The sequence below is a fragment of the Ovis aries genome, chromosome 15, assembly GCF_016772045.2.
Source record: "Ovis aries strain OAR_USU_Benz2616 breed Rambouillet chromosome 15, ARS-UI_Ramb_v3.0, whole genome shotgun sequence".
In the NCBI taxonomy this organism is placed as follows: domain Eukaryota; kingdom Metazoa; phylum Chordata; class Mammalia; order Artiodactyla; family Bovidae; genus Ovis; species Ovis aries.
Genome location: NC_056068.1, coordinates 44464491 through 44491113, shown reverse-complemented (window position 1 = coordinate 44491113; position 26623 = coordinate 44464491). Strand labels below are relative to the sequence as shown.

Genomic DNA, 26623 nt, shown 5'->3' with positions numbered 1-26623 from the left:
TGATTCCAGCTTGTGTTTCTTCCAGTCCAGCGTTTCTTATGATGTACTCTGCATAGAAGTTCAATAAGCAGGGTGACAATATATAGCCTTGATGTACACCTTTTCCTATTTGGAACCAGTCTGTTGTTCCATGTCCAGTTCTAACTGTTGCTTCCTGACCTGCATACAGATTTCTCAAGAGGTAGGTCAGGTGGTCTGGTATTCCCATCTCTCTCTGAATCTTCCACAGTTTATTGTGATCCACACAGTCAAAGGCTTTGGCATAGTCAATAAAGCAGAAATAGATGTTTTTCTGGAACTCTCTTGCTTTTCCATGATCCAGCAGATGTTGGCAATTTGATCTCTGGTTCCTCTGCCTTTTCTAAAACCAGCTTGAATATCAGGGAATTCATGGTTCATGTATTGCTGAAGACTGGCTTGGAGAATTTTGAGCATTACTTTACTAGCATGTGAGATGAGTGCAAGTGTGAGGTAGTTTGAGCATTCTTTGGCATTGCCTTTCTTTGGGATTGGAATGAAAACTGACCTTTTCCAGTCCTGTGGCCACTGCTGAGTTTTCCAAATTTGCTGGCATGTTGAGTGCAGCACTTTACAGCATCATCTTTCAGGGTTTGAAATAGCCCAACATGGTGGTATCCACCAAATTCTGGGGGAAGATGTGACAGGTGCTGATGTCTGATTGAGCTATTCCACCAAAGTCACTGGCTACACCTGGACTGCCTAAGGATGCTCTCACAATAGGACATCCATTCAAGACCAGGAATAGGGAATTGTTGCACCTAGTTTCATAGAGACAGAGAAAGTTAAGCAAAATGAGAAGACAGAAGAATCTGTACCAAACAAAAAACAAACAAAGAAAAAAAAAACTAATGAAACAGATAAATAATTTACTAGAAAAAAAGAGTTCAAACCATTAGTAATAAGACTGGTAACTGAACCAGAGAAAAGAATAGATGAACAAAGTGAGACTTTTAACAAGCACACACACACACACACACACACACACACACACACACACACACGATACCTACAGTGGAATATTACCCAGCCCAAAAAAAAGGAATGGATACCCCACGTCCAAGGTCAGGAGCGGTGGCCAAGAGGAGATACCCCACACCCAAGGTAAGGAGCAACATCTGTGCTTTGCTGGAGCAGCCATGAAGAGATATCCCACGTCCAAGATAAGAGAAACCCCAGTAAGACAGTAGGTGCTGAGAAAGGGCATCAGAGGGCAGAGAGACTGAAACCACAACCACAGAAAACTAGCCAATCTGATCATATGGACCACAGCCTTGTCTAACTCAATGAAACTAAGCCATGCCCTGTGGGGCTACCCAAGACGGACAGGTCATGGTGGAGAGTTCTGACAAAATGTGGTCCACTGGAGAAGGGAATAGCAAACCACTCCAGTATTCTTGCTTTGAGAACCCCATGACCAGTATGAAAAGGCAAAAAGATAGGACACTGAAAGATGAACTCCCCAGGTCAGTAGGTGTCCAATATGCTAGTGGAGATCAGTGGAGAAATAACTCCAGAAAGAATGAAGGGACAGAGCCAAAGCAAAAACAACACCCAGTTGTGGATGGAGCTGGTGATAGAAGCAAGGTCTGGTGCTGTAAAGAGCAATATTGCATAGGAATCTGGAATCATAGCTCCATGAATCAAGGCAAATTGGAAGTGGTCAAACAGGAGATGGTCGACATTCTAGGGATCAGCAAACTAAAATGGACTGGAATGGGTGAATTTAACATGGATGACCACTATATCTACTACTATGGGCAGGAATCCCTTAGAAGAAATGGAGTAGCCATCATGGTCAACAAAAGAGTCCGAAATTCAGGACTTGGATGCAACCTCAAAAATGACAGAATGATCTCTGTTTGTTTCCAAGGCAAACCATTCAGTATTACAGTAACCCAAGTATATGCACTGACCAGTAAGGCTGAAGAAGCTAAAGTTGAATGGTTCTATGAAGACCTACAAGACCTTTTAGAACTAACATCCAAAAAAGATGTCCTTTTCATTATAAGGCACTGAACGCAAAAGCAGGAACTCAAGAAACACCTGGGATAACAGGCAAATTTGGCCTTGGAGTACAGAACGAAGCAGGGCAAAGGCTAATACAGTTTTGCCAAGAGAACACACTGGTCATAGCAAACACCCTTTTCCAACAACACAAGAGAAGACTCTACACATGGACAGCACCAGATGGGCCAACACCAAAATCAAATTGATTATATTCTTTGCAGTTAAAGATGGAGAATCTCTATACAGTCAGCAAAAACAAGACTGGAGCTGACTGTGGCTCAGATCATGAACTCCTTATTGCCAATTCAGACTTAAATTGAAGAAAGTGGGGAAAACCACTAGACCATTTAGGTATGACCTAAATCAAATCCCTTATGATTATACAGTGGACGTGACAAATAGATTTAAGGGACTAGATCTAATAGAGTGCCTGAAGAACTATGAATGGAGGTTTGTGACATTGTACAGGAGACAGGGAGCAAGACCATCCCCAAGAAGAAGAAATGCAAAAAAGCAAAATGGCTGTCTGAGGAGGCCTTACAAATAGCTGTGAAAAGAAGAGAAGTGAAAAGCAAAGGAGAAAAGGAAAGATATACCCATTTGAATGCAGAGTCCAAAGAATAGCAAGGAGAGATAAGAAAGCCTTCCTCAGTGATCAGTGCAAAGAAATAGAGGAAAATAATAGAATGGGAAAGACTAGAGATCTCTTCAAGAAAATTAGAGATACCAAGGGAACATTTCATGCAAAGATGGGCTCAATTAAGGACAGAAATGGTATGAACCTAACATAAGCAGAAAATATTAAGAAGAAGAGGCAAGAATACACAGGAGAACAATACAAAAAAGATCTTCATGACCCAGAAAGTGTCCTAGTTTCATTCTTTTACAAGTGGTTGACCAGTTTTCCCAGCACCACTTGTTAAAGAGATTGTCTTTAATCCATTGTATATTCTTGCCTCCTTTGTCAAAGATAAGGTGTCCATAGGTGTGTGGATTTATCTCTGGGCTTTCTATTTTGTTCCATTGATCTATATTTCTGTCTTTGTGCCAGTACCATACTGTCTTGATGACTGTGGCTTTGTAGTAGAGCCTGAAGTCAGGCAGGTTGATTCCTCCAGTTCCATTCTTCTTTCTCAAGATTGCTTTGGCTATTCGAGGTTTTTTGTACTTCCATACAAATTGTGAAATTATTTGTTCTAGCTCTGTGAAAAATACCGTTGGTAGTTTGATAGGGATTGCATTGAATTTATAGATTGCTTTGGGTAGTATACTCATTTTCACTATATTGATTCTTCTGATCCATGAACATGGTATATTTCTTCATCTATTTGTGTCCTCTTTGATTTTTTTCACCAGTGTTTTATAGTTTTCTATATATAGGCCTTTAGTTTCTTTAGGTAGATATATTCCCAAGTATTTTATTCTTTTTGTTGCAGTGGTGAATGGAATTGTTTCCTTAATTTCTCTATTTTCTCATTATTAGTGTATAGGAATGCAAGGGATTTCTGTGTGTTGATTTTATATCCTGCAACTTTACTATATTCATTGATTAGCTCTAGTAATTTTCTGGTGGAGTCTTTAGGGTTTTCTATGTAGAGGATCATGCCATCTGCAAACAGTGAGAGTTTAACTTCTTCTTTTTAAAAAGTGAACGTTCAAATATCCCTCAACAGGAACAATTCTCAGAGGACATGAAATTTGGAAACCACACCATTGTAACAGAGTGCATCCTTTTGGGGTTAACAGAGGATCCTACACTTTGTGTCATCTTTTTTGTGATATCTCTAGGAATCTATGCTGTCAGAAATGGCAACCCACTTCAATACTCTTGCCTGGAGAATCCCATGGAGGGAGGAGCCTGGTAGGCTACAGTCCATGGGGTCTCAAAGAGTCAGACATGACTGAGAGACTTCACTTTCTATGCTGTCACCTTAGTAGGAAATGTCAGCATAATTATTTTAATAAGAAACTGTTCGCAGCTTCACACCCCCACGTACCTCTTCCTCAGTCATTTGGCTTTTGTGGACAGTGGGTGTACCACATCCGTCACACCTATGATGCTTATAGGATTCCTGAGACAAGGAGTGACCATCACTGCTGCTGACTGTGAAGCCCAACTGCGTTTTGTGGTCATGTTTGGGTCTGCTGAATGCTTCCTGCTGGCTGCCATGGCCTATGACCGCTATGTGGCCATCTGCTTGCCCCTACTCTACTCCACCCATGTCCCCCAGAGTCTGTGTTCTCCTGGTTGGGGTATCCTACCTGGGTGGTGTGTGAATGCTTGCACATTTACTAGTTGTTTATTGACTCTGTCTTTCTGTGAACCAAATCAGATAGATCACTTTTTCTGTGATTTCTCCCGTGTGAAACTTTCCTGCTCAGATGTCTCCCCTATCAAAATTATTCCTTCCATTTCTTCTGGATCTATCCTTGCAGTCACTGTGTTTGTCATAGCTCTCTCTTACATCTATATCCTCAACACCATCCTGAAGATGTGCTCCACTGAAGGAAGACACAAGGCCTTCTCCACCTGCACCTCTCACTTCACCGCAGTCACTCTCTACTATGGAACTATTACCTTCATTTATGTGATGCCCAAACCAGCTACTCAGTTAAGCAGAACAGAGTGGTATCTGTTTTCTACACAGTGGTGACTCCCATGTTGAACCCCCTCATCTATAGTCTGAGGAACAGAGATGTAAAGGAGGCCCTGAGAAAGGCAAGTGTCAGAATATATTCTTAGGATTTGTTCTTAGCATTTCTGATGACCTATAAATTTTTGTTTACCATAGCATACTTAGAACCTATCAAATACTGATTTACTGTTTGCTTAAAATGAAATCATAATACTTCTTATTCTCCCTTATATGCACTTATAAACCAGTTGGAAGACATCTTGGAATTAGTAATAATGATAGCAATTATTTTCACTATTACGTATTAACACCTGTAGATGCCTAGGACTTAATTTAGCAAACAATGATTTCTACTTATAATATGCCAGGCCCTATTCTAGCACAATGGTATATTAGCTGGTTTATTTCTCATAAGAATCCTATAATGATAGTTCTGTTATTTCTCTTTGACAAATAAATTATCTGGCACACAGAGACATTAAATAGATTGCCCAGACTATGCAGCTAGGAAGCTGTGCAATCAGTCTCTGAATCTAGAATGTGGTTTGAGTCCAAACCACAATGTTTCTTCATTTAATTCTCACGCAATCTCATGATGCTGCTTACTAACAATTTACCTCAATTTTACAGATGAAACTGCTGAGTCTCAGAGATATTCAATGGTTTGTTTTGAGACATATGCACTCAAGTCTCTGATTCATTTGCAATCAACTCTTCTGATTCCATGCATTTGATCTACTCTATAAATGACCATCAGTCCAAGGACTTCAGCACTGTTACTGACCTAGAGGATTTGAATAGGACAAGCAAGCCTAAAACTGTTCTTTTAAATCAGTCTTCTGAACAAAGTCTTAAGTTGTGAGGACTCCAAAAACAAGGATGAGAATGGAAACCTGATTGATTTATATCTATAGAAAATAAGGTCTGGACACCACAATTACATGATTTGACTGGAAATCTAACCATATTTAGCTCAGATGGTAGAGAATCTGCCTGCAATGAAGGAGAACTGGGTTCAATTCCTGTGTTGGGGAGATTCCTTGGAGAATGGATTCCAACCCACTCCAGTATTCTTGCCTTGAGAATCTCATGGACAGAGGAGCCTGGCAGCCTACCATCCATGGACTTGTAAAGAGTCAGACATGACTGAGTGACTAATCAGTCACTCAGTCACTTTCTTCTAATCATATTTAAGCACATGTTACAAACAAATACCCCCACTTGGAATAATGTAGTTTTCCTTAGCTGTAGAAATTTAAAAAGATATCTTTGAATTCTAAGAATTGCAATTAATATGCTAACATTCATAGTTCCATATGCTAGATGTATAAAAAATTAATTCCCCATTAATTAAACTAGAAGTGTTGCCTAAGATTGTGGTAAATGTAATCCTTACATAATAATCTACCCTCATTTACATCATCACCATGGGACTGGAGGGTGAAGAGGGATTTTTCTGGAGTTCCAAAACTCCAAATTGAATGTAAATACTGAGACAACTTTTTAGAGCATCTGAAAGCAAGACAGATTATAAAAATCCTTGACTCAGTATAATGGGGTGAAACAAGTGAGGATTGGGAGACATAGAAAGAAGCAAATGGGATATTATTCATAATACATTGCTAAGTTAATGGTGCTAAGTATTGAAGTTTTTCAACTGTGGTCTTGGAGAAGACTTATCAGCTTCAGCTGGAGTTCCAATAATTTGGCCACATAACGCAAAGAACTGACTCATTGGAAAAGACCCTGATGCTGGGAAACATTGAAGGCAGGAGAAGGGGACAACAGAGGATGAGATGGTTGGATGGCATCACAGACTCGATGGACATGAGTTTGAGTAAGCTCCAGGAGTTGGTCATGGACAGGGAAGCCTGGTGTGCTACAGTACATGGGGTTGTAAAGAGTCAGACATGACTGAGAGACTAAAGTGAACGGAAGTTAAAATGTACAGTATTATCATATTCTGGCAAATTTTAAATGGAAACATACAAAGACTAAATGAAACAAGGATAAATTAAACATGTGAAATGATCAAATAATGGATAAAGGCAACTCTCTAACCACACTTTTGACACCAACTTTGTGGTCTTTTTCCCGCATACCAACTGGAATACTGGTATGTTCTAAATATCCAGACATCAAACTGATGCTTTATTCTTTCATTCAATTGTGACACTAACTGCCTGGAGGTAGGGTCAGACTTCACAGGCTTAAGGCTCAGTTCCACAACTCTGCCCTCCCTTCTGACACCAGTTAGTTGCAAGTAACGGGTCCCCAAGGTCCCCACACTTTTGTCCAACTTGGCTACAAAGTCAAGGATAGCCACAGGCCTCTTCCAGGTGTAAGAGTTTGCTAGAATGACTCAACAAAATTCTCTGAAGCATCTGCTTACATTTACCAGTTTAACATAAAAGATATTATAAAGGATAAATTAACAGTCAGATGGAGAGACACACAACACCACGTCTGGAAGGGTCTCCAGGGCAGGAGTTTCTATCACCAGGAAGCTGAAGTGTATAACCCTTCTAGCAGGTGGATCTGTTGATCAGTTTGGAAGCTCTCCACCCCATAGTTTAGGAGTTTTATGGAGGCTATGTAAAAAGTCTCCAGCCTCTCCACCCTCACTGCAGTAACGCACATGAACATAAAGTTCCAAGTTTATAATCATGGTTTGACCTTTTTGATGACCACTCCTCATCTAGAAACTATAAAAATCCCACCAAGAGTCTTCTTATTCAAACAAAGACACTCCTATCACCTAGGAGGTTCCAATGGATTCAGGAGCCCTGTGTCAGGAACCAAGGTTAAATAACAAATATTTGAACAACAGATGTTTCTAGCACCCCTGTCATAAGCAAATTACAAGAGTTTTAGTGCCCTGTGTTAGTAACAGGGGGCAGAGACCACAGATGTATTTCTATTATCGCACAGTCCACCCCCTGCTATGTGACTATGGAACCCTCACAGCAAATGACCATAAAGAATGAAGTTACTGGCATATTATTAAAATTCCATTGGGTCATTAATAACCATTCAGTTCATCATCATAACATTTGAAAAGGTCCCCCAAGTTTAGGCTATTCAGATTTTCAGGCTTTCATTTGATCTTGTCAGGTTCTAAACACAGGAGTAGCCTCAGCAGTACATGGCTTCACTCTTTCAGGCATCTGTTTTGAGCCAGAAATCAGAATTATCAATTGCTTTGAATCTCTTTTGAGGCATTAATAGAATACTGAATTTTTGATAAATAGCAGTTGCAATTGCCCTGTAAAAATCCCAAGTGCATACTGACTCACATGACTTCTGGAGCTTTAATTATGTGAACTCTCAAATCCTGAATACAAGACTAGCTTCCCTCTGGGGATTTTGGACCCATAGTTCAGAGGTCAGTGTGTTCATAGGTCTTTTGTATTTTACCTGAGTTATCATGTGAGCATTGCTAATTGGTAATTATGTGACAAAAAATTTTCAGATCTGTTAATATTTACAGATATCTCTTGGCATATTTATTATAGCAATTCTGGGGGAAGGTTAAGAAGGGGACCTCAAACATTGACAATTTCCTACCATTGTGACCTCCAACTACAAGAGGAACATTTAATCAAGGCTTTTTGGTTATATTACATGTGGATATGGGATAGTCAGGCTACACTGGTAGCTCAGCTGGTAAAGAATCTGCCTGCAATGCAGAAGACCTTGGTTCGATTCCTGGGCTGGGAAGATCTCCTGGAGAAGGAATACACTACCCACTCCAGTATTCTTCCTGGGGAATTCTCATGGACAGAGAAGCCTGGTGGGTTACAGTCCATGGGGTTGCAAAGAGTTCGACACAACTAAGCAATAAAGCACAGCACAGCAGATGGGATAGTCATTCATTCATTCATATCAAAAACACTAGTTGAGCTCTTATTATACTCTAGAAACTGAGTAAGCACTGAAGATATTTTGATAAATGAACAGAGATATAATGTGTAACAGAGCAGAGTTCTCATGTAGTTTAGATTTTAGTGGCAGAGACACTAGGGAATAAATGAACATTATAAATACAGAACACATTAGTGGGTGGAAGACACAAATCAGTTGGGTTGCTATGACTTATAAAGGGTAACTGTTGGTTTGGGTGGTGAATCCTTGGTGAGTGTGACAGGGAAGGCCAGTTGGAGGAGGTAACAATTGAGCACAATGTTGAAAGCTAAGAAAGACCCACTGACATGGAGACTGGAGAGAAAGCTGCATACAGAAAACAGCGCATGCAAAGATTCTGAGAATCTCAAGAAATAAAGAAGCTGTGGCAAACCAGGAGGAGAGATACTCAGAAAGGATTGATCATGTGGTGCTCCATTGGCCATGGGAAAATATTTGAATTTCACTATAAAAGGAACAGAAAGCCATTAAATGTTTTTTAACTAGTTCCAATGTGAATGTTTTTTAAAGATCATTCTTGTTGTTAATCATAAGAGGGAGAAGGGGGAGCAGGGAGCAGTTAAGTTATTAATTAAGATCTGAGATGCTGCTGCATTATGCTAGGGTAGTTGCAGTTTTGCTGAAGAGGACTTCACCTATTCAACATGCAGTTTAGGTAAAGATTCAAAAAGGACTTGCTGACGAATTAGTGTGAGAGGTTAAAATTAAAAGAAGTTAAGAGGACCTCAGAAATTTGGGGGTTTAGATTATTTGGTGAATGTGAATTTTTTATCATTCATTAGTTGAAGAAAAGTGATATGTAGGTTATATATGGCTGCATGACAAGTCACTCAAAACCATTTTATTATATTATATTGTGACTCAGGAATTCTAACTGGATCTGGCTCAGCACTCCACCTGCCCCACATGCATTAATAAGAGTCACTAGGTGAAATTCAGGTGGCATCTGGGCATTTCTCAAGAATCCAAGGTAGCTTCACTCAGATGCTTGGCATCTTGAAAGAAAGTGAAGTCGCTTGGTCATGTCCGACTCTTTGCGACCCCATGGACTGCAGCCTACTAGGCTCCTCCATCCATGGGATTTTCCAGGAGGAGGTTGCCATTTCCTTCTCAAGGAGATCTTCCCAAACCAGGGATTGAACCCCAGTCTCCCGCATTGCAGGCAGATGCTTTACTATCTGATGGCTTAAAAGCCACTCATTCTCCATAGTCTTAGAATCTTTCTATATGGTCTTAACAGCAGAGTAGATGAATTTCTCACATGGAGTCTTAGTACTCTAGCAAGTCCTCAAGAGAATAAAAAGGAAGGTGCAGTGTTTTCTATGACCCATTCTCAGGAGATCCACAATGTTATTTATACTGTCTTCTACTTGTAAAACAAATCACTAAAGCCAGTTTAGATTCTAGAAATGGGGTGTGTGGGGGTGATTCTAAAGGATGTAGGATTTATCAGGTGATGAAACTATTCTAAAATTGAAAATTTCGGGCTCCTTACCCATTAAAATGCCTATTATTGCCAAATACAGATATCTGTTAGCTCACAGAAGAAATCAGGGTTAGAGATATCAATATAAATAAACAAGTAGAGATCAAGCTAGAGGAGTAGGAGCTGGCTGAGCACACCTTTGCCCTAAATACATCAAAAATACATCCACATGTAAAGACAGACTGCCTGAAAACAAACTGGGGACCAGCAGAAAGAGTCTTGTACAACCAAGGATGTAAAGATTGATCCACATAGGAACCTACCTGAACAGGTAGGGCAGAAAAGGAAGTAATCATGGTGGGACTTGTGTACCTTGGAGTGAACACAGAAAAGGAGAGGATTGCATGGGCTTAGACATCTTCCCTGGGGAGTGAGCTGTTTGAGCCACATATTGGACACCCCAGGCCCAGGTTCTGAGCCTGGGAAGACAAGTTTCCTTAGCTGGTTGGAAAACTCTTAAGGGACTTGCAGGAAGGCTGTACAAAACCTAAAATCAGTTCACGGAGAACATACACACTGTTGCCTACCCCTGGGAACAAGGTAGAAGAAGCAGACTGAAACTGCCTGGGACTGTGAGTGGTTTCCAGCAAGCACCCTGGCACATGGTTGATGCCAAATGTCTGCTCCACCACCCCTAGCTCCAGCACAGTTCCATGCTAGGGTGAAGGGTGTGGTTGCTGATAAGACTGTGCAGCCTGGGAGGATGGAGCTGGCTCGGATCTATGCAGCATCTGAACAGGACTACAGCAGCCATAACTACCTTGGAAGCTGACCCTGCCCCCAGTAGGGTAGTGACAGCCACTGAGGATAGGAGACATCATTCCTCATGTATGGCTCTAACTCTAGCCCCTGCCCCTCCAGCCCTACATCCCATGACAGTGGTAGCTGCCAGCACCTTCTGGGGGAAAATATGACATGTCCCCACTCCAGATTCAGCTCTCACACCAAAGCTACTACTACAAAGTTACACACAGACTACATAAGGATGCTCTCACACAAGGACACCCCTTCAAGACCAGGAATAGGTAACTGTTGCACCTAATTTCATAGAGACAGAAGAAGTTAAGCAAGATGAGAAGACAGAGGAATTTGTACCAAAGAACAAGGAAAAAGAAAAACACTAATGAACAGAGATAAATAATGATAAATAATTTATCAGAAAAGAGTTCAAAGAATAATAATATATATGTGTGTGTGTATACACACACACATATACACACATATACATATACACAATGAAAAATTACCCAGTCAGAAAAAGAGATGGAATTCTCCCATTTGCAACATGGGTGGACCTAGAGGGTATTATGTTTATTGAAATAAGGCAGAGAAAGACAAATACTGTATGCTGTCACTTATACACAGAATCTAAAAAATAAAATAGGCCGCTTTCATCTTTCAAGATGGACTACATTCTGTGTATGTGGTATGTAGCTCTCTCAATAAATCTGCTTTCACTTAAAAAAGAAAAATAAAAAGAATTCCCAGGTGATCCAATGGTTAGAAATCCCCTTGCCAATACAGAGGACATGGGTTCCCTGGTCCGGGAAGATGTTACACACTTTAGGGCAACTAAAGCCATATGCCACAAGCATGGAGCCCATGCTCTAGAGTCTGCGAGCTGCAGCTACTGTGCCCATGTATCACGACTGCTGAAGCCTGCACACCCTAGAGCCCAAGCTCCACAATGAGAAGCCCACACACCACAACTAGAGAAAGCAACAAACACCTAGTGCAGCCAAAAATAAGCAAAATTTTTAAATAAAAATTTATTTTAAAATAAATAAAAATGTTAAAATAGTAAGTAAAAAAAATACACAAGTGAATAAAACAAAATAGAAACAAACATAGATAGAGACAACAAAATAATAATTATCAGTGGGAGGTTGGAAGGGTGGAGGGGCAACATAGCAGTAGGGGGTTAGAGGCACAAACTATGTATAAAATAAATAAGTGAGACTTCTCTGGTGTTTAGTGCTTAAGAATCTGCCTGCCAATTCAGGGGACACGTGTTCAATCCCTGGACCAGGAAGATCCCACATGCTGTGGAGCATCTAATCCCTTGACCACAACTATTGAAGCCTGCATGCCCTAAAGCCCATGCTCTGCAACAAGAGAAGCCACTGCAATGAAGAGTGGCCCCTGCTCACCACAACTAGTGAAAGCCCACGCACAGCAACAAAGACCCAGCAGAGCAAAAACAAATACAGAAATAAATTTTGTAAATAAATAAATAAATAAGCTACAAGGATATATTTTACAGCATGGAAAATACAGTCAAGATTTTATAACTTTAAATGAAATATAATCTATGAAAATATTAAATTACTATACTGTTCTAAAATTAATACATTATAATAGAAATAGAATTCTTTAATAGAAAATAATAAAGTTAAAAGTAAAATCTTTAATGGAAAGAAAACAAGACATCCAAATGACCAACAGTAACATTAAACATGCTCTTTGCTAATTACCAAGGTAACGCAAATCAAAACCACAATGAGATATTATCTCCACCTTTTAGAATGGCTATCAACAAGATAAGAGATAGCAGCTGTTGGCAAGAATATGCAGATAAGGAAATCTTTGTAGACTGCTAGTTGAAATGTACATTAGTATGAAAAACAACTTTAAATTAGAAATATGTATGATTCAGCAATTCCACTTTGGGGTATATATGAAAAAGGAAATGAAAAGAGGAGTTTGAAGAGACATCTGCACTCCTACGTTTATTGCAGCATTACTCCACAATAGCCAAGGTATGAAAACAAACTGACCATCAACAGAGAAATAGAGCTAAGAAGAACTTCAAACTGATTCTTAACACAATCAGTCAAAAGGGATGTGCAAATTAAATTGAAAGGTTTAATGCTACCTACATATTAGAATAGCTTTTTTTTTTTTTTAACTGACAATAGCAATCCTGGAAAGGACCCAGAGCAAATAGAACTTAAATACAAACCTGGTAGGAATGCAAATAGTACAGATATTTTGGAAAAAACAAGTTTTATAGTATCTTATAAACACATACTAAACATAACACACGGCAATTACAATCCTAAATTTTGTCAAAGAGAAGTGAAAACACAAGACTACATGATGACCTACATAGAAGCTTTATTCCTAATTGCCAAAACCTAGAAAATCCTAGAAAAATGTGCATCACTGACTAAACAGGTAAAGGTGCTGCTTTCATGCAATGACTATGTTTAAGAGAATTATAACATAGTCCAGACTCTATAACCTGTCCTTCACAATAGCCAGCACATCATTCAAAGTTGCTGACAAATTAGAGGTAAGAGAGAGGATATATTGTCTATACTTAAGATACGGATGGAAACGAACCTCAAGGAAAGACTGAAAGCAGAAATGTAAGGTTCCATCTCAGGAAGCTTGAAGAGAAGAGCAAATAAATAACAAAAAAGCGTATGGAATTCCCTGGCAGACCAGTGGTTAAGACCCATGTTTCCAGTGCTGGGGTCATGGGTTCAATCCCTAGTGGGGGAAGTAAGATCCACAAGCCACACAACATGGCCAAAAAAAAAAAAAAAAAAAGAGTAATGAACAAACATAAATCAAAGAAATAGAAAACATGCCCCATAAAGAAAATATATTTATAATTTATTTCATTGAAAAGATTAATAAAATTGAAAAATCCATAGGAGTATTAATTAAGGAAAAGGTAAAATATTAATTATCCAAATAATACATGCAAAGACGGGCATAGAAACACATTCTGCTCACATATTAAGATGGTTAAAAACAGATATTATGAAAAACTTATATCAATAAATTTAGTAATTTAATTGGATGGCATCACTGACTCAAAGGGCATGAGTTTCAGCAGGCTCCAGGAGCTGGTGATGGACAGGGAAGCCTGGCATACTGTAGTCCATGGGGTCTCAAACAGCTGGACATGACTGAGCAACTGAACTGAACTGAAATTTTGTAAATAATTAGAATTAAATATTTTCTAGAGAAACACAGTTTGTGCAACTGAAAAAGAAAAACATCCTTGTCATTCTTCAGGCTGGGAGGAAAACGAAGACCATGGCATCTGGTCCCATCACTTCATGGCAAATAGATGGGGAAACAGTGGAAGCAGTGTCAGACTTTATTTTGGGGGGGCTCCAAAATCACTGTAGATGGTGATTGCAGCCATGAAATTAAAAGATGCTTACTCCTTGGAAGGAAAGTTATGACCAACCTAGATAGTATATTCAAAAGCAGAGACATTACTTTGCCAACTAAGGTCCATCTAGCCAAGGCTATGGTTTTTCCAGTGGTCATGTATGGATGTGAGAATTGGACTGTGAAGAAAGCTGAGCACTGAAGAATTGATGCTTTTGAACTGTGGTGTTGGAGAAGACTCTTGAGAGTCCCTTGGACTGCAAGGAGATCCAACCAGTCCATTCTAAAGGAGATCAGCCCTGGGATTTCTTTGGAAGAAATGATGCTAAAGCTGAAACTCCAGTACTTTGGCCACCTCATGCGAAGAGTTAACTCATTAGAAAAGACTCTGATGCTGGGAGGGATTGGGGGCAGGAGGAGAAGGGGATGACAGAGGATGAGATGGCTGGATGGCATCACTGACTCAATGGAAGTGAATCTGAGTGAACTCCGGGAGTTGGTGATGGACAGGGAGGCCTGGCATGCTGCGATTCATGGGGTTGCAAAGAGTCCGACACGACTGAGTGACTGAACTCAACAACAAAATTAGTAGAAAACATTGTTACTTCAACTTTTATGCAGCAATTTTAACATGTCATAATGATCTAAGTTTTTAGTAATTACTGTTTTCTTACCAACAATATACCCAAACCTGAACTGTTCTCCCAAACTAATACAAGAGACATTCAAATATTAGTTCAGTTCAGTTCAGTCACTCAGTCGTGTCCGACTCTTTGCGACCCCATGAACTGCAGCAAGCCAGGCCTCCCTGTCCATCACCAACTCCCAGAATCCACCCAAACCCATGTCCATTGAGTCGTTGATGCCATTCAACCATCTCATCCTCTGCCGCCCCCTTCTCCTCCTGCCCTCAATCTTTCCCAGCATCAGGGTCTTTTCCAATGAGTCAACTCTTTGCATCAGGTGGCCAAAATATTGGAGTTTCAGCTTCAACATCAGTCCATCCAATGAACACCCAGGACTGGTCTCCTTTAGGATGGACTGGTTGGATCTCCTTGCAGTCCAAGGGACTCTCAAGAGTCTCTCCAACACCACAGTTCAAAAGCATCAATTCTTTGGCACTCAGCTTTCTTTATAGTCCAACTCTCACATCCATACATGACCACTGGAAAAACCATAGCCTTGTTAAATTCTCATCATTTCATGAGGACATTCAAACTCAGATTAGTCCCTCCTCTTAACTCACCACCATGTGAGCAACCTGTCCAGAACTGAAGCCCACAAACCCTAATCCCTTCTTGGTATCCTTCAATAAGAATCCAAACCTTTCCAAAGTCGTGTGCCCTCTCTCCATTGTTAGGATACATGTGATAATTATTTGGAGAGTTTTCCCTTGCTGTACTGACCCAATAAACTTGATGTTGTTGCACTATAGGTTTATTTCTCGTGGCCTTTGGCTGGTTAAGCTTTAACATGGTTATTACACATGTTTACACTTAAGTTGTGGAACAAAAAAGACAGTGAAATTTATGATGTGAATATGACAGGTTTCATAAAGAGACTATGGATAAAAGTTATTGGAATCAAGAAAGTAAAAGAAATTTGAGATCAAGTTGTCAGTTGAGATATTCAAATGATTAGAAGTTGCCATTGCTAATGACAAAGACAGAGATGGAAAGGAAAATGGTCACGCAGGTGCTAAATTCTCAGGGGATGAGCAGCAGGGAGATCAATTAGGGTTAGGTGCCAGAGGTGCCAGAGGTGCCAGAGTTGGAATGTCTTGAATCTCAAAGGAGGAAGTATCTGGGACTAAGGATAAAATAGAGTAAGGTGCAAAATGTAACATATCCAGGAGCTTCATTCCATTTGTCACATATTTGAGACACAACAATAACTTTAGGTAACTTTTCTAGATAATTATATGTTAACTCTGAAATCTCATGAATAGCCTATAAAATGTGAGTTTTTTAAACCCCATTTTACAGATCATAAAACTGAGTCTCAAAGAAGTTAAAAACTTTCACTCAATTCATCCACCTCAAACTGACCCCAAGTCTCCTGGGTACAAAAGCCATATCTAGTGTTTCTCAAATATTTAAATGAAGGATCACTTCCCCCTGTGTGTCCATGGGTCAATACTTGTTAGGAAAATAGTAAAATGAGAACTACTAACAAAATAAGAAAAACTAAAATACAGCAGAATAAACCCATGTAAAAAAGTTATTGGAGTCAACACAGTTAAAGTTACCTTCTCAAATTGCTATAAAGAGTACAAATGGTTCCCCACAACCTCTGTTCTTATTTGGACCTGGACTGACACTAGTTTGCCAGCCAGCACCTGCCCAGGGACTATTAGTATAGTTTGAATAACAGTGGACTCCACTTTCTTCTACTTACCTTCTGCTAACTGACTCATATTACTCCAGGGCTTTCTCCACTACCTGATGTTCTCAATTAAAGAAACTGTTTTGTCTACAGAGAGGAAATTGGAGCCCTGGTGACATTGACTCTGGTCCGCATTGCCCGCCAAATTTCTATTTCGACAGTTTTTCCTCCAGGTCTCTGGACAAACCTTCCATCAGGATCCTCAGAAATATACCTCTTGTTAGGAACTGGACCTTCCATTTATGCCACCTTAATGAGATACCCGGCTCCATGAGTCACTTCTGGAATTTATCTCAAAGGGGCAAGCATCAACAGCCTTAGGGGATTCTATTACAGCCTATGTTTTCCTCCCAGCACACAGAAAAGATCCTATCACAGAATGTATGCAACTATGTTCTTAAATGGAGGAGAGCATTTCTTGTTAATATTGTCAGGTAGTCAGTGCACAACTGCTGTAAAAGTAAGTGGAAAATGTCTGCTTTCTAAAATTCTCTTTGAAATTCAGCAACAGCAAATCTGGCTCTAAAAGGTGAGTGCAGTAATCATGGATTTTATTCAAATAATTTAATTTTTTTGTTTGTTCAATGAGAGATGAAAAATAAAAGAAACTCAACAACTTTGTTTTGTGACCCCTGAGGAAACTGTGGCCTTAGCAAGGTTTACACTACAGGGACTAGAGACACAGACATGGAGAACAGACGTGTGGACATAGAGGGAAATTGAGGGTGGGGTGAATTGAGAGAGTAGCACTGAAACATAAACACTACCATATGTAAAATAGAAAGCTAGTGAGAAGTTGCTGTATAACACAGGTAGCTCAGATTGGTGCTCTGTGATAACCTAGAGGGGTGAGATGGGGTAGGAAGTGGGAGGAAGGTTCAAGAGGGAGGGGTTGTATGTATATGTATGGCTGATTCAAAAGGTTGTTTGCAAGAAACCGACATAACATTGTAAAGCAACTATCCTCTAATTAAAAACTAACTTTTTTTAAGGGGAAAAAAAGATATGTACTGCAGAAAGGTCATTCCAGGCATACAAAGCAGACTTCCCAGGAGATCCCAGAGAAATGTGGATGGTCTGTGGCAGCCAAGCTGCTGCTAAGCTTGTGTAACTGCAGCTATGAAAAGGAAACCAGGAGAAACCACCTGATAATCAATCAGGTTGCATGCGGCTCTTTGCCCTAAAACCCCTAATTATCCACCAATATGACCCAATCATTGAAGGAAAGGATTGGGGAGAGTCAGAATCTGAAGCATGAATGGGATGCCACAGAGCTCTAGAAAGATCCCTAGGCAGTCAGTGGAGAAGAAGGGAAGGGCAAGAATCAGTTGTCATATTATGCACATGATTATTAATGACATGGTCCAGAACTAAGAAACCATCAGATCCTATACTTCCTGACTTTTTTTGGATTTGTGGAAAATCTCCTGATGTGTTCAAAGAAAACTTATATTATACTTCTCATAAAAATTTTAACTAATTGAAAATCTATCCACTATTTATTTTTGTTTAATGAAAAACATTTAGCTCTGATGTATGACAAAACACCTTTAAATACTTTGCAGATATCATTTCTTTTAATCTCACAACAAAGATATTATATGGGGACAATGATTTCCATTTTACAAATAAAAAAATATACTGGAAGTCAGAGAGATTCAAGTGTCATGTACAAGTGAAAATAATTGGCCACTGGGAGGCTCTGAAATTTCCATCTCTGGTCTCTATGACTGCTGTCAGCACAGACTGAAGCTCACACTGTGTGCACAGTGAATGCAGGATCGTCTCCACTTGAGTCAGAAGGCAAAGAGCACGCATGCTGCTCGGTGCCTGGCTCAGTCTTCAACTGAGAGTGTGTTCAGAAGCTGAGAGCAGGATTGCAAGGGCTCTGGAAAGTATGCCACAGGTGGAATGGGCAACGGATCTATGAATGTTAATTTTGGTAAAGGGGAGGCAGTGGAGGTGTGCTGGCTCTATTCAAGTTTCATTGCTTTGTCACTGAAAGGAGATGGTTTGTGTCATTAAACTCTGAAAGGAGATGGTTTGTGCCATTAGACTCATAGAGAGCAATCGAGAAACCAAAAACTTCTTTTTCTTTTTTAACATAGAATTCATAGAATTAACACCCCTGGCAATAACCTTGCCTGTCACTAGAGTAATTTAAGTGCACTTAAGGAAAATCAATCAAAAAGCTGGAACACATTCTTTAATGATCTGTAGGTTCTCAGCTGTTGGTTCATAATACCTCACAATTCATTCTGTTGAAGCCCCACCACTGGAAACCCTAAATGTTCATATTCTAAAGTATGGAATTTTTAATAAATTAAGAATTGTGAAGATATTTGGTACTTATATTTATCATTTATGGTAAATGTTTCAAACCTTAACTGAAATAATGCTGTTAGAAAACTGTCTTTCTATGAAAATTAGAAACTATAACACTGAATCAATTATTGCAGGGTTGGGTTAACATGACTCTTAAAAGCATAAAAGTAGATGTCATGGGAGTGTGTAATTTCCTTGGTTCTGTCTCATCACAACAAAAATTTGAAGCGAGGGACCAGCTCTTGGAAGGACCAGGGTTACAGGTCCGTGTTACAGCTCAGTTTTATTTAGAAAATAAAGGAAAATACATCCTCGAGATATGCCGACCCAAAAGACATGGAGAGAAAAGAGAGAGAGAGAACGCAAGAGCGAAAGAGAGCATGTGAGAGTGAGAGAGTGATTCAGAGAGACCCTGGCCTTTTGGCTCCTCTTTTTATGTGTTTTTTCCTCCTTCCCCTGGGCCTTCCCTATGTAAACTGGGCTAGGCAGGAGTGCTGTTTGTTCCACCTGAGGTTTTCACTCTGGTCCTCGGACCTTCCTTTGTTCTATTTTCATGAGCTTTTCTCTTCCTTGTCTTTTAGCCACCACCATTCTGGACTCCTTTTCCTATTCTAACTACCTAACATTAGCAAAGAAGTATATAGGGAGATACATTTCAAAAAGTAACTAAGGGTAGAATATGAAGCTCCATAAACATTGTACAAAGGAGTTGGGAAGTATATTCCACCTGGCATATGCGTTATACAAGTCATGCATAAATTCTAGTAACAGGTTTTCTCCAGCACATATTAGTCCCAAACACTAGTTATTTGTGATACAGGAATAAACACCATTTTGAGGAGACTATGTATTAATTGGGAGGAATAAAATATACGCAAGCAAAGAACAAAACAAAATCCCATAATTTAGTACAAAGAAACACAATCTAAACATCTTCAAAGTATGAGGTCAACACAAAAGAAATTTATCTAATTACACCTTAGATGTCAGAGTAGATTTTGTAGAGAAATGAACTTGGAGGAGGAGTAGAAGTCACTCAAGGTAACGATAGTGGAAAGTTGGGGGCCATCCAAGTGGGAGAACAAGGATTAAAGGCCAAATAAGACAGATGAACGGAGGAGACTGAACAGTTCAAAAAGGTTGGATTAGTACAAGTGCTGGATGGAAACATCCTGAGAGAGAAGCAGAGAGTCATATGCAGGTGATACAGAAAGCATACACTGTGCTGTGCTAAGGAGGGTAGGCTCATCTCGGAGGCCTAAGAAATCATGACAGACTTGAAAGGATCACTTTGGCGTCACCATTCTACTTCAGCAAGAGATTACTTTGGCAGATGTACCGTGAATTATAATGGCGCAAGAATGAAGACAACGAGGCAAACAGATGAATAAAATAAAAGAGAAAAATGAGCAGGGCCTCACCTACAGTAGGGATGCTAGCAGTGGAAATATAGGAATGGATCAATAAATTGGAGAGCTAAATTGTAGATAGTATCAATAGGATTTTATTAGATGTGGTACAATGAGAGGAAGAAGACTAGGATCACTTTGAGAGGATAACAGGCTGAAAGGCCAAGGGTCTCCAAATGGAGGAAATAGGCTACAAGTTCAGACATTTTTTCTCTCTTAAGTGGCAGAAGGAAACATACTAGTGCTATATTTTTCCCCATCTCCATACAAATTTAAAAAGAGGTTTATCTTAAAATTCTTTGTTGCCATAATGACACCTGGTTCCACCTGAACTTAACTTTTCTCAAACTTTGAGCTAACCAATGCATTTTTCTCATGGAAATGTTTGTCTTAAGCTATGTTAATGTACTATGTATTTACCCTAGACTGTCTTCAAGTCGGTTCCGCCTAAAGGCTCAGAACTGACTTGGCAAACCAATATATCATACATTGTTCTCCTAATCTATGTTAATGAAACTATACATTTGCATGGAAATCTGCCTTTCTTCAAGATTCATGTCATTTTATGACATGAATTTATCTGATTACACCTTAGATGTCAGAGTAGACATCTTAAATCATTTTATGGCCTAGGATGACCCACCTGGTGCCAATGTTATCTCAATGCATGTTGTGGGTGAGGGGCCTGGTGCCAGTCTCTGAGTTTTGAGACATTTCCATTCTCTAACTAGCAGACTGCTAGTAGCTATATAACATCTGGCTAAAGACTAGCAGGGGGGCATTCTTTATGACCCTTTCCAATGTCTGTGTCAGAAGCTTTCTCTGTCTCTTTTATACTTTAATAAAACTTTATTACGCAAAAACTCTGAATGGTCAAGCCTTGTCTCTGATCCCAAATTGACTTCTCCTCCAGAGGCCAAGAATCCCAGCATCTTTCATGGTTCAGCAATAGCCTTTCAACTTCCATGTTTCAGACATGAGCAATCGTGTGGATTGTGGATTCCACAAACACAGGACAGGAGGAATGGTCTAATGAAGGGATGAGTTTGGTCTGGGGGAGGCTGAGTTTGAGGTATTTGTGGGATTTCTAACTGAAGACTTCCAAGATGACTGAAACTATAGACCTGGATCTTGGGAGACAGATCTTTCTACAAATAAAGTTTGGAAAGGGGTTTTAGAATAAACATTAGATAAATAAAAGAAAATTACTGAGTTCCCAGAGAGTGAGGTTGAATCATTCTTCTTTTGTGTAAAGGGACAAAAGAATCCTGTAGAGCACCATATTTACAGCTAGGCAGAGGGAGAAAATATTATGAATAAGTGTAATGAATAACCAAAGAAAACCAAGAATGTGTAGAATGAAAATATTTTTTAAATCAATTTTAAAATTTCCCTCAACAGGAGCAACTCCCAGAGGACGTGAAGTTTGGAAACCTCACAAGTGCGACAGAATTCATCCTTTTGGGGTTAACAGAGGATCCTACACTTTGTGTCATCTTTTTTGTGGTATTTCTAGGAATCTATGCTGTCACCTTAGTAGGCAATATCAGCATAATTATTCTAATAAGAACCTGTTCCCAGCTTCACACCCCTATGTACCATTTTCTAAGTCATTTGGCTTTTGTGGACAGTGGGTGTACCACATCCGTCACACCTATGTTGCTTATAGGATTCCTGAGACAAGGAGTGACCATCACTGCTGCTGGCTGTGAAGCTCAGCTGTGTTTTGTGGTCATGTTTGGGTCAGCTGAGTGCTTCCTGCTGGCTTCCATGGCCTATGACCGCTATGTGGCCATCTGCTTGCCCCTGCTCTACTCCACCCACATGTCCCCCAGAGTCTGTGTTCTCTTGGTGGGGGCTTCCTACCTGGGTGGGTGTGTCAATGCTTGCACATTTACTAGTTGCTTACTGACTCTGTCTTTCTGTGGGCCAAATCAGGTAGACCACTTTTTCTGTGACTTCTCCCCTCTGTTGAAACTTTCCTGCTCAGATGTCTCCACTACTGAAATTATCCCTTCCATCTCTTCTGGCTCCATCATTGTGGTCACAGTGTCTGTCATCACTCTCTCTTACATCTGCATCCTCAGCACCATCCTGAAGATGCGCTCCACTCAAGGGAGACACAAGGCCTTCTCCACCTGCACCTCTCACCTCACCGCAGTCACTCTCTACTATGGAACGATTACCTTCATTTATGTGATGCCCAAATCCACCTACTCAATTGACCAGAACAAAGTTCTGTCTGTATTCTACACAGTGGTGATCCCCATGCTGAACCCCCTCATCTACAGTCTGAGGAACAGAGACGTAAAGGAGGCCCTGAGAAAGGCAAGTGTCAGAATATATTCTTTGGATTTGTTCTTAACATTTCTGATGACCTATAAATTTTTGTTTACCAGTATCACACTTAGGACCTACTAAATACTGCTTTACTAGGTGCTTAAATTGAAATCATAATACTTCTTATTCTCAGTTGTATACACTTATACCAGCTGGTAGGCATCTTGGAATTAGTAATAATGATAGCAATTATTTTCACTATTATGTATTAACACCTTTAGATGCCTAGGACTTTAATTTATTTAGCAAACAATAATTTCTACTTATAATATGCCAGGCCCTATTCTAGCACAATGGTATATTAGCTGGCTTATTTCACATAAAAACCATATAGTCGCAGTTCTATTATTTCTATTTGACAAATAAATTATCTGGTACACAGGTTAAGTAGATGCCCAGAATGATGCAGCTAGAAAGTTGTGCAATCAGTCTCTGAATCAAGAAAGTCTGAGTCCAAAGCACTATGTTTCTTCATTTAATTCTTACAGAAATCTCATGATGCTAATTATTAACAATTTACCTCAGTTTTACAGATGAAACTGCTGAGTCTCAGAGATATTTAATAGCTTGTCTTGAGAGATATGGACTCAAGTCTCTGATTCACTTGGAATCAAGTCCCTGGATTCTATGCATTTCTTTAGCACAGCTACTGATCTAGAGGATTTGAATAGGACAAGCAAACCTAAAGCTGTTTTTTTAAATCAGTCTTCTGAACAAACTCTACTATCAAGTTAGTCTAGATTGTGAAGACTCCAAAAACAAGGATGAGAATGGGAAACCTGATTGGTTTATATCTATAGAAATTAAGGTCTGGACACCACAATTACATAATTTGACTGGAAGTCTAACCATATTTAGCTCAGATGGTAGAGAATCTGCCTGCAATGAAGGAGACCTGGGTTCAATCCCTGTGATGGGAAGATCCTCTGGAGAATGGAATTCAACCCACTCCAGTATTCTTGCCTGGAGAATCACGTAGACAGAGGAGCCTGGCAGCCTACCATCCATGGACTTGTAAAGAGCTGGACATGACTGAGTGACTAACACTTTCTTCTAATGATATTTGAGGACATGTTACGAATATTCCCATTTGGCGTAATGTAGCTTTCCTTAGCTGTAGAAGTTTAAAAGGGTATCTGAAATCTAAGCACTGCAATTAATATGCTAGCAGCATTCATGGTTCCATAACATAGATGTATAAAAAATTAATACCCATTAATTAAACTAGAAGTGCTGCCAAAGATTGTGGTAAATGTAAAACTTACATAATAATCTACCCTCATTTACATCATCACCATGAGACCGGAAGGAAGAAGAGGGACTTTTCTGGAGTTCAGGAGCTCCCAACTCAATGTAAATACTGAGACAACTTTTTAGACCATCTGAAATCGAGACAGATTATAAAAGTCCTTGACTCAGTATAACGGGGTGAAACAAGTAAGGATTGGGAAACATAGAAAGAAGCAAATGGGATATTATTTATAATACATTGCTAAGTTAATTCTGCTAAGTATTGAGGCTTTTGAACTGTGGTATTGGAGAAGACTCTTGAGAGTCCCTTGGACAGCTAGGAGATCAAACCAGTAAATCCTAACGGAAATCAGTCCTAAATATTCATTGGAAGGACTCATGCTGAAGTTGGAGTTCCAATAATTTGGCCACATAATGCAAAGAACTGACTTACTGGAAAAAACCCTGATGCTGGGAAAGATTGAAGGCATGAGAAGGGGACAACAGAGGATGAGATGGTTGGATGGCATCACTGACTCAATGGATATGAGTTTGAGCAAGCTCCAGGAGTTGGTCATGGACAGGGAAGCCTGGTGTGCTGCAGTCCATGGAGTTGCAAAGAGTCAGACATGACAGAGAGACTGAAGTTAAAATGTAGAGTATCTATCATAAAATTGCAAAATTAAGTGGAAACATACAAAGGCTAAATGAAACAAGGATAAATTAAACATGTGAAATGATCAAATAATGGATAAAGAAAAATTTATCTAACCACAACACTCTTGACACCAACTTTGTGGTCTTTTCCCCCCATACCAACCAGCTGGAATACTGGTATGTTCTAAGTATCCAGACATCAAACTGATGCTTTATTCTTTCATTCAATTGTGACACTAACTGCCTGGAGGTAGGGTCAGACTTCACAGGCTTAAGGCTCAGTTCCACAACTCTGCCCTCCCTTCTGACACCAATTGCAAGTAATGGGTCCCCAAGGTCCCCACACTTTTGTCCAACTTGGCTACAAAGTCAAGGATTGCCACAGGCCTCTTCCAGGTATGATAGTTTGCTAGAATGACTCAACAAAATTCTCTGAAGCATCTGCTTACATTTACCAGTTTAACATAAAAGATATTATAAAGGATAAATGAACAGTCAGATGGAGAGACACACCACACCACGTCTGGAAGGGTCTCCAGGGCAGGAGTTTCTATCACCAGGAAGCTAAAATGTATAATTTGGAGTGTATAAGCCTTCTAGCACGTGAATCTGTTGACCAAATTGGAAGCTCTCCACCTCATAGTTTAGGAGCTTTATAGAGGCTATGTAAAAAGTCTCCAATCACTCCAGCCTCACTGCAGAAACACATGTGAACATAAAGTTCCAAGCTTCTAATCATGGTTTGATCTTTTTGGTGACCAGTCCTCACCCAGAAGCTGTACAGAATCCCACCGAGGGTCTTCTCATTCAAACAAAGACCCTCCTATCACCTAGGAGGTTCCAATGGATTCAGGAGCCCTGTGTCAGGAACCAGGTTTAAAGAACAAATATTTGAGCAAAAGATGCTTCTAGCACCCCTGTCATTCAGGAAATTACAAGAGTTTAGAGGCCTGTGTTAGGAACTGGGGGTAGAGACCTCAGGTATTTCTATTATGTCACATTCCACCCCCTGCTATGTGGCTATGGAACCCACACAAGGTTCCATAAATGACCATAAAAGAATGAAATTACTGGCATATTATTAGAATTCTATTGGGTCATTAATAACTATTCAGTTCATCATCATAACATATGAAAAGGTCTCTCAGAGTGAGGTTATTCATGTTTACAGGCTTCCATTTGATCTTGTCAGGTTCTAAACACAGCAACACATGGCTGCACTCTTTCAGGCATGTGTTTTAATTGAGTTAGAAGTCAGAATTATTACTTGCTTTGAGTCTCTTTTGAGGCATTAATAGAATACTGAATTTTTCATAAATAGCAGTTGCAATTGTCGTGTAAAAATCCTAAGTGCATACTGACTCACATGATTTCTGGAGCTTTGATTATGTGAACTCTCAAATCCTGAATACAAGACTAGCTTCCCTCTGGGCATTTTGGACCCATAGTTCAGAGGTCAGTGTGTTTTGCAGCTTACCTGAGTTATCACGTGAGCATTGCTAATTGGGAATTATGTGACAAACAATTTTCAGATCTGTTAATATTTATAGATATGTCTTGGCATATTTATTATGGTAATTCTAGGGAAGAGTTAAAGAGGTGGCCCCAAACATTGATAATTCCCTGCCATGGTGACCTCCAACTACAAGAGGAATATTTAATCAAGGCTTTTTTGGTTATTTTATATGTAGATATGGGATAGTCAGGCTTCCCTGGTAGCTCAGCTGGTAAAAGAATCTGCCTGCAATGCAGGAGACCTCGGTTCGATTCTTTGGTCGGGAAGATCTCCTGGAAAAAGAATAGGCTACCCACTCCAGTATTCTTCCTAGAGAATCCTCATGGACAGAGAAGCCTGGAGGGTTACAGTCCATGGGGTCACAAAGAGTTGGACAGGACTAAGCGACAAAACACAGCACAGCAGATGGGATAGTCATTCATTCATTTATTTCAAAAACACTAGTTGAGCTCTTATTATACTCTAGAAACTGAGTAAGCACTGAAGATATTTTGATAAATGAACAGAGATATAATGTGTAATAGAGCAGAGTTCTCATGTAGCTTAGATTTTAGTG

General features: G+C 39.8%; 1 protein-coding gene and 1 pseudogene across 1 annotated transcript; both read left to right on the top strand.

Annotated features, from left to right (window-relative positions):
- Positions 1-3719: 3719 nt before the first annotated feature.
- LOC101104269 (olfactory receptor 5P1-like) lies at positions 3720-4771 on the top strand (annotated as a pseudogene).
- Positions 4772-18501: 13730 nt separating this feature from the next.
- Positions 18502-25636, top strand: LOC101104009 (olfactory receptor 5P1-like). Its single transcript, XM_042232610.1, has 3 exons — positions 18502-18552; positions 21726-22652; positions 25511-25636. Exons 1-3 carry the CDS (start codon positions 18502-18504, stop codon positions 25634-25636), a joined length of 1104 nt encoding a protein of 367 aa, XP_042088544.1.
- Positions 25637-26623: the final 987 nt, after the last annotated feature.